The sequence below is a fragment of the Chrysemys picta genome, chromosome 2, assembly GCF_011386835.1.
Source record: "Chrysemys picta bellii isolate R12L10 chromosome 2, ASM1138683v2, whole genome shotgun sequence".
NCBI classification, from domain to species: domain Eukaryota; kingdom Metazoa; phylum Chordata; order Testudines; family Emydidae; genus Chrysemys; species Chrysemys picta.
The window spans coordinates 224,284,160-224,295,935 of NC_088792.1; the positions used below are offsets into that span (position 1 = coordinate 224,284,160).

The 11,776-nt window shown below is 41.2% G+C and overlaps 1 protein-coding gene across 5 annotated transcripts in view; it reads left to right on the top strand.

The window, feature by feature from the left end:
- Positions 1-11,776, top strand: part of LYN (LYN proto-oncogene, Src family tyrosine kinase) — an 85,830-nt gene extending 74,054 nt beyond the window's left edge. For all 5 annotated transcript variants that reach the window (XM_042857012.2, XM_005301185.4, XM_024107434.3 and 2 more), the window contains exon 13: positions 9,192-11,776. In XM_042857012.2, coding sequence (XP_042712946.1) covers positions 9,192-9,394 — 203 coding nt within the window. In that variant the 3' untranslated portion in view covers positions 9,395-11,776. The remainder of the gene's footprint in view (positions 1-9,191) is intronic.

Consider the following 11,776-nt stretch of genomic DNA (forward strand, 5'->3'; position numbering starts at 1 on the left):
TTATGTGGCGTGGGCTATGTTTGAGTAAAGGGCAGGCGTAGGTAGGTCTCTTCAGTACATCACACCTCAGCAAATAGAAGGTGTTAGGCTCTATCCCACATGGTGACGTGCCTTGTCCCCTGAGTGTTCTGCACGGTGTACAAAAGCGGAGTGCAAGTATAAATGGGGGCAGATTTAAGGTTGCATTAGCACAGACCGTATTTCCTGGTTTTTCAAAGGTTTAAATTTGTGTTATTTTTAGGGTTTCTAGATTCTGGTACACAGACAGGAGCAGGGAGAGGGGTTCAGACCATGCCCTGGAGAGGCAGAGCCCCCAGATCCCAGGGCACACACAGGGGCAGGGAAAAGGTCTCAGACCACCCAGAAGGGCAAGCCCAGGAGGGGCCAGGGAGAGAGTGGCAGGACCCCTCAGATCCTGGCACACACAAGGGGGGGCAGAGGGAGGCGCTAGGGGCCCCTCCAGATCCCAGCACACACAGCAGGGGAGAAGGTGAGGCTGACAGCCCACTTGCTCCTAATCCTTCCACTGCCACCTACCCCCATGTCCCAAATCCTAGTGTCCATCCCCACCCGGACTTTAGCCCCTAAGCCCCACTCCCTCCCCTTGCCGCAGCCTTAAACCCCCCTACCTCATTCCACTCTACTCTTCCACCCTTTAATCTCTTCTCATCTCCCAGCACTCTGCCACAAATGTATGTGTCATTTCTTTTTGAAAATAGTATGATCCACTTCTGAATTATCTGCTGTAGTCCAATTACATTTCCCAGAAGTTAAAAACAAAAAACCAAGAACTATCACTTTGCAGAAGCAGATAGCAGCAGCATGCCTACAGATCTTCTTTGGACTTCTGCCAAGGGTACGGTCTGAAGTTACAGTGCTGGGATGTAGCTCAGGTTCTAGGGCCACCGGAGGTCTCCTCGCGCCATCAAGGTCATGTGAAGCCAGGCTGACTGGAAACCCTCTTGGCTGGTTTTTTTCTGCATGTGTACATTACAATCTGTTTGGCATGCGAGTGTTTGTTACGTTCCATTCTAGAAAGCTAGACTCTTCCTTTAATAATGTTTTCAGTATTGCTTCCCCAAAGGGGCAGTGGGTGCCATGCACTAGCTGAGATAAATTGTTGAGTGAGTGAGAGCAGCTGGGTGATGATCAGAGCCATGGTTTGAGCCCCAGGTGTGTGCAAAAAGAAAAAAGGGTAGAATCTGTGGACTTTATGAAATGTTTTTTTTCCCAAGAGGCTGTATTGAGGGAGCTCCTTGCTCAAATGACCCCACATTTGGACCATTTCCCTACCCCATACGTCCATGAGGCACAGCAAATTTCAGAACAATCCAAATAAACAAGCAGCGTTTAGAACATTTAGAAAAAGTCGTCCTTTAAACAGGAAGAGGTTCTCAGCCTTAACTATAGCTGAACTGGCACTCCACAACAATACATAACATCTATTTCCCCTGGCTCAGGCATCATTTGTCAACTCCCACAAGCATTCCAGGAAGTAGAATGCCATCATGTAAATACACATTAAGCTTCACCTTTGAGGTTCTGAAAAGTACACTTAAGAATCACCCATCTTTCTGAGGGAAAGTTGGAAGGTTTAACCACACTCCTATATACCCACCATCTGCACTTACTGGATGGTATAGTTTTGAGGAAGAAGAGTCCTAGAGGCCTTCCGTCTTCCCTCTTAATATATCCCAGGGTAGTTGACGGCTGCATATACCCATTCAAGCGCAGGAGTTCCTAGAAATGCATTCTGCTAGGGCCTACAGTTCTGGCTGTTTAAACTCTGAAAACACTCAAAGCACCACTGTACAAGCACTTTGGAGCTTTGCGTCCCAGACTGCATAAAGCTTCAAAGGGCTAGAGCAGGGAGTTCAAGCCCTGCTGGGCTAGAATGGTGGGAGCAGGCCTGCCATCCCCAACTGGATTAGGGGGGCCAGACTTTCCAGTTGCTCCTCTAATGAGAAAGAGGGGAAGGGTGAGTCTCCATCAGATCAGAATAGGGGAAAGTGTATTGACCAGGTCACCTCCAGAAAAGGTAGAGTGAATGTAGGTATGTTCACTGCTCCTGAAAACTCTGATCCAGCAAACCACTTAAGCACGTCAGTACTTCTTGACTTCAATGGGACTACTCAAGTCAGTGGGACTGTTCACATGCTTAAAGTTAAACATGTTTAAATGCTCTGATAGGTAAGGGCCTGAATATGTGAATGGGTAGCAGGCCCAGCAGACACCCACTCAACATACTAGAGTGAGTTAATCAACCATTAGGCGCCACTTCCTCAAGAAAGTATCAGGTGGAAGTTGTGTGTGGTGGGAGGATTTGTGGTATCCTCCCTAAAGCTGAGGTAGTCTGATATACATGCTTATCATAACTGAACCCAAACGCTTAACATTTTGAGGGTCACCCAATTTACCTATCCGTGGGTATCTTGAAGTTTGCTATTAAGAATTATAATTGTGAAATGTAAAATGTGTGCCTGGGTTTGTGCAGAGATATTAAAAGAAAAACCTAGAACCTCACAAAAAACATTTGTTTTAAAGTTTTGCAACAAATCCTATTTTCCATCTTTACTTCCATAAAAGCAGTGCCATGCTGCCATTTATGCTTTGTTCCAGGAAAATATGTGGAGTATATTGACAGTACAGTACAGTGTTCCACCTGTTTGATTTTAAACGAGTGAGAGAAAGGGTGTCCTTTGAGAAAAGTCTGGGCAATATCTTCCCCGAGGACTTTTTTTTTAAAAAATACCTAACACCCAGTGCAGTCTGAGGCATCCCACCGGAAAAATAGTAATTCTCTGCAGAGTCCCACACTTAGTCCCATGCATTGCTACAGAGTAGGGACCGAGTGGCTAGGCAGCAGTTCTGCAGAAAAGGACCTAGAGGTTCCAGTGGATGAGAAGCTGGATATGAGTCAACAGTGTGCCCTTGTTGCCAAGAAGGCTAATGACATTTTGGGCTGTATAAGTAGGGGCATTGCCAGCAGATCGAAGGACGTGATCATTCCCCTCTATTCGGTATTGGTGAGGCCTCATCTGGAGTACTCTGTCCAGTTTTAGGCCCCACACTACAAGACAGATGTGGAAAAATTGGAAAGAGTCCAGCAGAGGGCAACAAAAATGATTAGGAGGCTGAAGCACATGACTCATGAGGAGAGGCTGAGGGAACTGGGATTATTTAGTCTGCAGAAGAGAAGAATGAGAGGGGATTTGATAGCTGCTTTCAACTACCTGAAAGGGGGTTCCAAAGAGGATGGATCTAGACTGTTCTCAGTGGTACCAGATGACACAACAAGGAGTAATGGTCTCAAGTTGCAGTGGGGGAGGTTGAGGTTGGATATTAGGAAAAACTTCTTCACTAGGAGGGTGGTGAAGCACTAGAATGGGTTACCTAGGGAGGTGGTGGAATCTCCTTCCTTAGAGGTTTTTAAGGTCAGGCTTGACAAAGCCCTGGCTGGGATGATTTAGTTGTGGATTAGGTCCTGCTTTGAGCAGGGGGCTGGACTAGATGACCTCCTGAGGTCCCTTCCAACCATGATATTCAATGAGCTACATATTTAATTCATATACGTCAGGGATGAATTAACTGTATCCAGAGATTGGAAGGGGAACTCCAACCCTTACATCACTCTGTTGGCAGGTTTTAAGAGGCTCCCAAGAGCTTTCTCCAGCACACGAGAGAGAGAGAGAGAGAGTGTGTGTGTGTGTAATATTTGTTTCATTTGAAGAATTTAAAATACAAAGTTAAATCTCCTGCTTTATACTGAAAATGTAATACATGTAACCAAAATAACTGTGGGACTGGCAAACAGCTGTGAAAACACAGCTTAGCAAATTAGATGGGTAAGAACGAGTCTGGGACATAATACTCCAGGAAGAAAACTATGTCCTAACTTTGTCCTACCAATATTTAGTAGCCAGGCAAAATGAGTCCCTCTAAAGGAGAAATAATAAATAGTATAAAATAATAAAAAATAATCAGCTCTAGTAAGAATACCTTACAACATTTTTTTACTAACAGGTGAAAACTAGCTAACTAAATCGAAGGTCTTATATGCAGTCAGCTTAAAGCTCTGTGAAATGGTTTGAATTATATTTGACAAGGGGTTAACACCAGTATGAAGGGAGTATAAACATACAATTTGGCAGAAAACGTTTACAGTCAAGAAAACTAAGTTCAACGGCTGTTTTTCTTCCTGATAATCTTGAAGTGATTAGGGGGATTTCTAGTTACAGAAACTAGTTTGAAATATAAAATGCAAATATCTGATTTTGTAGGCAAACAATCTGAACCAGTTATTGAGAAACTAATTTCCAGCTGATCATACAATATGTCAAATATTGGATACATTCAAACTCACATTGCAATGGCATCATCTGCTATTACATGTACCTCCTTTCAGATCTAGATTCTACCTCCATACCTGTGATCAGTTACTCCTAACAATACTGGATGTTAGTAAAATAAGAGGGCTCAACATAAGGAATTAGTTCTGCATCCTATCAAGTTTAATGGCTAACTTTTGTTAGCACTGCCTCAAACTCGTAAGTTAGCATCCTGTACAAGATCATGAACTGTGTAAGAGATGTGCATTCAGGCTGAATTTCAATTAAGTAATATATGGTTCTGGTGAAACTGTTCATTAAGAAATAGTCTACCCATAATAATGTCTTGGAAAATTAGAGACACACTGCTACTCCTTTGTATCTTTAACTTGTACCAGACTCTATGACAACCAATCAAGCTGTATAGCTGGGAAATATTATTTATTCAGTATACACATTTGTATACATGCTTATGTTGTGTCTTGGCATGTGTTCTTAAAATGTGTCATTAATAAATGTTGATTAAAAGAAAGAACTCCCCAGTATTCTCTTGAAAACTAGAAATCATTTTTACAGTTGGGATTTTCACAAATTGGCTGAAGCACAAAATGGGCATATTTGCCCCCTGCGTTCAGAATGTAGCAGAAAGAACGGTAATGCTGCAGGGCTTGATCTGGCAAAATGCTGAACATTCTAGCCCTGATCAAGCAAAGCACTTAAGTACATGAACAGTCCCATTCAATGGCACTATTTACTGCTTAAAAATAGGAACATGCTTGCATGCTTTTTGGGATTGGAGCCAGCGTGCTTAACAACTGGCAGGATGAAGCCCCTGGTGAGCACCTGTTGTTCTTGTGCACTGACGCTCATCAGATAACATTATTAACTCTACAAAAATAAAGTCATTGTAATAGAGCATCGGAGCATTTTGCATGGCAGATAAATGTCTCAGTGACTTGCTCTCTACTTTTATTTTCCATAAGTGCCTTGACCTTTGCTCTGCATTTGCGTAGCAGCAAGCGACTCTTGTCCTATGACGACATCCTGTTCCACTGATATTCTCAAAAGCTACTTTGATGCCAAAGCAAGTGCATTTGCACTGTTGTAACTGGGATCATTTCAATGCTTTTCACCATATGGAAAACTGAATGCAAATATTAAACATGGGCCCAAATGAAGAGTTCTGATCCAGATCCAGAATTCATACCAGAGATCTATTTTTGTGCTGGGCTGAAACCAAAACCCTGGATCCAAACATCTCTGAAATTTGGAAATGTTTGGATCTGGATCTAAATTCTCTGACTCAGGCTCGTTTCCAGTGTTAATATTTAAGAAATTATATGCAGGGAATTAAAATATAAATGTTAAAAAATATAAGACCTCACCTTAAAGCACTGCAAGAGTGGACACCCATCACTGTTTCTTTTAAAAGGAAAAAAGCATTGGCTTATTCATCCAATAAGGTACTGTGGATGGCAGAACTTTCACAAATGTTATAATTGTCATTCATAGAGACATTTTGAATATAAAAATGAAGTTGCCAATTCAGTTGTAAAGTGCCTGCACAGCTTCCACTATCTTGTTAGACACTACGTCCTGCTTTCCCAGTGTATGTTGGCTCACTTTATGGAGATAAATGGATTTACCTCCTCTCTGCCCCTTTTTGAGACTGTGGAGTCCATAACTGACACATGGAGAGAGCAGACCCTCTTCTCTGTGCATCTGCAGAGAACCAGGCATAATTTGGTCCTCCCTTAGCAAAGTAAAGCATTAAACTCCCCTCCATATTCTCATTTGAGCATATTTCCTTTGTTCTGTCCTGTTGCCCCCAGCAGCCTTGCTGCCTTACTCATCCTGTAGTTTAGAGACCAAACAAGTGCTTTCCTTTATTTCTAACACTACTGTCCGTAAATAAGCTGGCCAAATGTGCTGTTACATTGTATTTAACACTATCCCTTCCATCTAATGACTGTGTTAGTCTCTGAAATGTGCTTAGCTTTGTTCACCACTTCATTCACATCTGCCAGTTGACAGTATGGTTTACTGACGCACAGTTATCTTCTCCCCCACTTGTTGATCGAAAAAAGGAACTTTTTATTGGCCGCATTCTGATCGGCTACACCAGAATAACTCTTGGTTCTAATGCAATTACTTCAGAAATACACGGGTGATCTGAATCTGGCCCAGTAGACGTTATTAGCTAACTTTTGCATGCACTTTGATGTTTCCTCTTTACTATTCAAGCTGCCTTTTCCCCTTGCATTTCAGAGGTGATTGTCTTCTAAGCTTATGCAGAATAGAAAATAAAGCATCTGATTCTTGCTCCCCTTTCTGGTAGGTTTGATGTGATAGGAAAAGCAGCTTCTGCACAGACTGCTGTGGGTATAAAGCACCTTGCAGTTCTTGTTAGTTCTTTGAAAGTCACTGTTCTATCATCCAGATTCCTTGTGCTACATCTGGCCACTCTCTCTTCTGTCGGACTAGTTTACAGCTCCTGGAAGCCTTCCTCAGGCGTCACAATTTTCACAAGAGGCTTTGGTTATTTTGTGGGTTTTAGGGAAAGAGGGGCAGCTGCAAGTTTGAGGGAAGATGGAAGCATTCCCTGAAAGCTCTTCTTCGTGCTTTTCTGGATTTATCCTGCTTCCCCCTTGCTTTGCTTCCCTCAAGGCTGTATAATGGTGAGAATGACAAAGACTATTTGCCTCTGCTCCTCCAAATACAATTATTCTCTATCCTATGCTCTGAAACAAATGGTAGTGAGTATAATGTATAGGTATATCTCCATATTATCTTATCTCAGAGACTGGAAGGGACTCTGAAAGGTCATAGAGTTCAGCCCCCTGCCTTCACTAGCAGGACCAAGTACTGATTTTTGCCCCAGATCCTTAAGTGGCCCCCTCAAGGATTGAACTCACAACCCTGGGTTTAGCAGGCCAATGCTCAAACAACTGAGCTATCCCTCCCAAGAATGAATGATCTTGTAGTTAAGATGCCAGACTGTCACTCAGATGATCTGGGTTCAATTCTCAGTTTTATCACAGATTGCTTGTATGTGACTTTGGCCAAAGCATTTAATCACACTCTGCTTCAATTCCCTTCTGCTGATACTACTACACAGTACCTTACTCTCAGCTGTTGTCTAGCAACTCTTCAGTAGTCACGGTTGCAGCAGGGTTTCTGTTCACAGCTGATTTTTCTAAGTACTCTAAAATCCCCATACATAGGCAGAGTGCCTTGAAACTTACTGTGCCACAGCAAAGGTAGGAGTAGAGTGTGTGGCACAAATTTGGGGGCATTTGTCCAAGGGGTTACCAACATACAGGTCTCCTCCCAACATAATGTGCCCACAGATTGAGTGCAAAGAGAGAGGGAACATGAAGTATCTGGTACTAGAATGGCACTCTGAAAATCCATTAATAAAAAACTTGGCTGGTTTACCCAAGTTGAAGGTGTCATTAGGATCCAAACCAGTGAGACCAAGTTTGTCAGGGTTGAGCATTCAGTTCTGAAGGAGTACACAGATGAAATTACCATGGTGCTATTTGAGAGGCCCCATGGGTCTGGGTGTACAGAAGAGAAAGGATGTAAAAGAGAATAAAGAGGAAACAACTCCTCTGGGGAAATGTGTTATTACACAATCAAACATCTAGTCTGGTCATGAAGTATTAAGAAAGGCATCTGAGCTCAAGAATGGCCTCAGAATTGGTGTGTCAGTACTAGGTGAGGAGTAGGCACTATGGTTACTGAGGCTTCTGCCACTTTAAAAGGCTGTGCCAGTTTGTTCTTCAATGTTGCTTTAGATTTAACCAATACCAGATTGTGCAGGGTGAGGGAATGTCTTGCAGGTTAGGGCTAAAGAGATGATTGAAGGTAGTGCTGAGACCAGACTGGTAAAGTGTCTCTTGGGTCCTGTGTAAGAGAAGCTCTGCACAGAGGGTGGTGTTGGTTCCATCAATGGGCCCATTGGAAGATCTCCCCCTTTAGGTGCAGGCAGTAAAGGTGTCTCAAAAACAGTAAATAAGATTACTGAGTGATCGAAACATGGGATTCTGACTCCAGTATTATCAATGGGTAAGAGGTGCACCTCTTGAAGGCCTTAGGGGTTTCAGGCTGGACATAATCCAGGTAACGTACTAAGGTCTCCTGGGACAATGGAAGGGCTGCTTACACTAAACTAGCCTATGCTACTCTAAACTATTTACAAAGCTGAAAGCTAGGCTTGAGAAAATATAGTCCTGAGGACACAAAGGTTTATTCCATTCATTGTCTGCAATGATCATGAAGGAGCAATGGCCATGGAGTCATATCCCTTATGGAGAATAGCGTATCTCCCTCGTGAAAGAGAGCGCATGACACAGCTTTTCAAAGTAGTTACAGAGCCTGACATGTCACAGCTCACAAGTTGTGAATACAGAGAGGGCCTTGAGGAAAAACCCTCTATTTCCTGGTTTTCCAGCAGTTGGATTTTTGGAATTTAACTTGTGTTCTGGAAAGGCATGAGGAACACAGAGCACTCTCTGCAACCTTAACCCTACATTAAAGGGTTTTTGCATGTGAATTTATATTTAAGCTCTGTGAGGCAGAGACTGTCTTACTGTGTATATGCACAGCATCTAGTACAATGGGGACCCTGACCCCCAAGACAATACTGTAGTTCAAGTAAATTGCCAGGAGATCGCAAACTATTTCTCATTTACCGTGTCTCTTTGCTAGCTTTAATTAAAAAAGGTAAACAAAAACTTGCCATGTCCCCTTAGATTAATTAACTTGAGTTTTTGGGGTGTGGAATAGCAGCAAAAGAAGGTGCTCTAATCTGATCTTTAACACACAAATCTGCTTCTAAAATCATTTTTTTTGTTTTAGGTATGAGTAATGCTGATGTGATGGTTGCTCTTCAGCGTGGGTACCGCATGCCACGCATGGAAACCTGCCCAGCTGAGCTTTATGATATCATGAAAACATGCTGGAAAGATAAAGCAGAAGAGAGGCCAACATTTGATTATTTACAGAGTGTGCTAGATGATTTCTACACAGCAACAGAAGGGCAGTATCAACAGCAGCCATAGAACAAAGGAACACTTTGCCAGTTGGCATAGACCATTGTTCGGACAAAGTGGGCAGATATCATGTATTTGGATATCCTAACCGATTGTGGCTTCTGAAACTGGAGGCTGAAACTCCACAGGAAGAATCATTCTGCTTAGAAATAAACCATGTTTTTCTATGGTTAATTTAATTTGAATGATCACTCTGCTTGAGGTTAGAGTTCTCTTTAGATGTTATCTTTTTATTTGCCTAAATAAACATCCAAACAAGACAAGCTTTGAAAACAAAGACAGAGTGCAGTCGCACCAATACAGACTTACAAAGCATTTGAAGCTGCAGACAGAATTTGGGGAAATCTCTAAATGATAGCTTGCCTTACAAGAAAATGTATGAAGTCTGAAGATAAATATGAACAATTTATGAATGGAAAAGTTAAAGAATTTCTGCTCCCAAATTAGCTTTTTGAAAGATAGCACATCATGAAAGTCGTGCTTTGTATTTTTATAGCCTCTGGTTATCTTACATCAGTATCTAGAGAACAGTATCTTGTTGCAAGATTCAAATATTTAGGATGTAATCATCCTCTTTAAGAAAGGGTTAAAAGGTAATTTTTACACTTAAATTAATTCTCTTTGGCATATATGCACAGCCCAAGCATTTACACTGTTAAGGTTTGAAAAAAGTGTCTTTTACAGGCACCAAGGTAAGAATAAGACCTGCAATATTTTGAAATTGCATTATTGTGCTCAATGTGTCAGAAAAAAAAAAAAAGACAGCATATTGTCTTGCTCTGCATATAGAGCACCATGAATTTAAGCCTGGAACCACCTGCTCAAAATTCATTTTTTCCCCTGGGTTAAGTCAGTGGCAAATCTCCCCTATATTTTGAAGGGAGCAGGATCTGGCCGTCAGTAGTTTGAAACACTGTGATCCATCTATTAACCATGAAAATGCTTTCTATAAGTATCTTAATAGGAATTTTAGAGTGATTCAGTAATTTATTCCTAACATTTTTGCTGTTTCAATTAATTGAACTGAAAGACATTTTAAAGATTAGCCAAAATTCATGTTTTAAAATGCACCACAACTTATAAGCATATTGTAATCAGTGAAATTACATTGAAGTGAGTGTTAGCACCCTGGTTTTGCTTTTCAGTATGTAATTATTACTAATTCATAACCAACAGTTAAAAACCATGACTGATTTACTTGTTACATAGTTGGTGTTCTTAATGCATATTCTGTTTGGATCCAGGCATATTAACAAAACTGTATTTGAACTAATTCTCATCTTGATAATTCACTTCATGACTGAGTATTTGTTTAGTTATCAAAAAGCATAACTAGTGCAATTACAATGTGACTGCCTGTTTCTGTCCTCCCTTACATAAAGTGAGACTGGGCTGTTCTTACAACCAAAACAATTTATGGTAAAGGGTACTTACGGAAGCTTTAAAAAGAGGCTAACTACTAGTGAGGCTTTAGTGTACCTGCAGTCCAAACATAGTGATCAGTATAGACATTCATTGCTTTTCTTTTTTAGTAAAGCATAGCAGGTTTCTGAATGAAGGAAGGCAGTCAATGTGCAGATTAACCACCACAGACTGTGTAAATATTTTTATTGTATGGTGATTTTTTATTTTAATAAACAAACTCTTTAAATTTAAAACTTGTACCATTGTAGTTTGTCCTTCAAATTACAATAAATAGCCAATTTTATAGGCCAGGCTGACAGTTTTCTGTGTACAAGGAATGCAGGATCAGACCCTGTCAGTGTTCAGATGCTATACAAAACAAATAGTTTTTAGTTAACATCGCTTAAATGAATCTTGCCTCTTTTATACCCATTCATCTCAGAGGAGCAGTTCAGAAATCTCAAGACAGCCATTTCACCGCTGAATATTTTAGCAGAAATATTCATCTAAGTGGTTCTTATCCTACAATTCTGAACTACCCACCACAGTAGTAAATTCCAAAATAGCTGCTAAAACCTCACTCTTCTGCAGTGCCAGCAGGCACCACCATTTACTGAGACATTTAGGAAAGCCTGAACATGTGCAAAATTTAAGTTAGCATTTGGAAATGTGAAGTCATCTTACTTGCAGAAAAAGTCTAGGAGCCATACATTGGATCACATTATTATGTGCTTGCAGAGCTAGTGCAGCACTGAGAAATGCAGGTGTGCTGAACTGTACTCTGTTACTTGTTCAAAACATAGGTGAAAGATGGAAGCATGTTTGGTTTAACTTAAGCCATTTTATGTAATTTGGGGGGGGGGGGGGGAGGAGGGGAGAAATGATACAGACTGAGCTTTGTCTAGCCTGAAATCTATTGACGCGGGTTTATCAAGATTCCTATTTATGTTACCAGATTACTGTAATAAACCAAAATATTTAAAATGA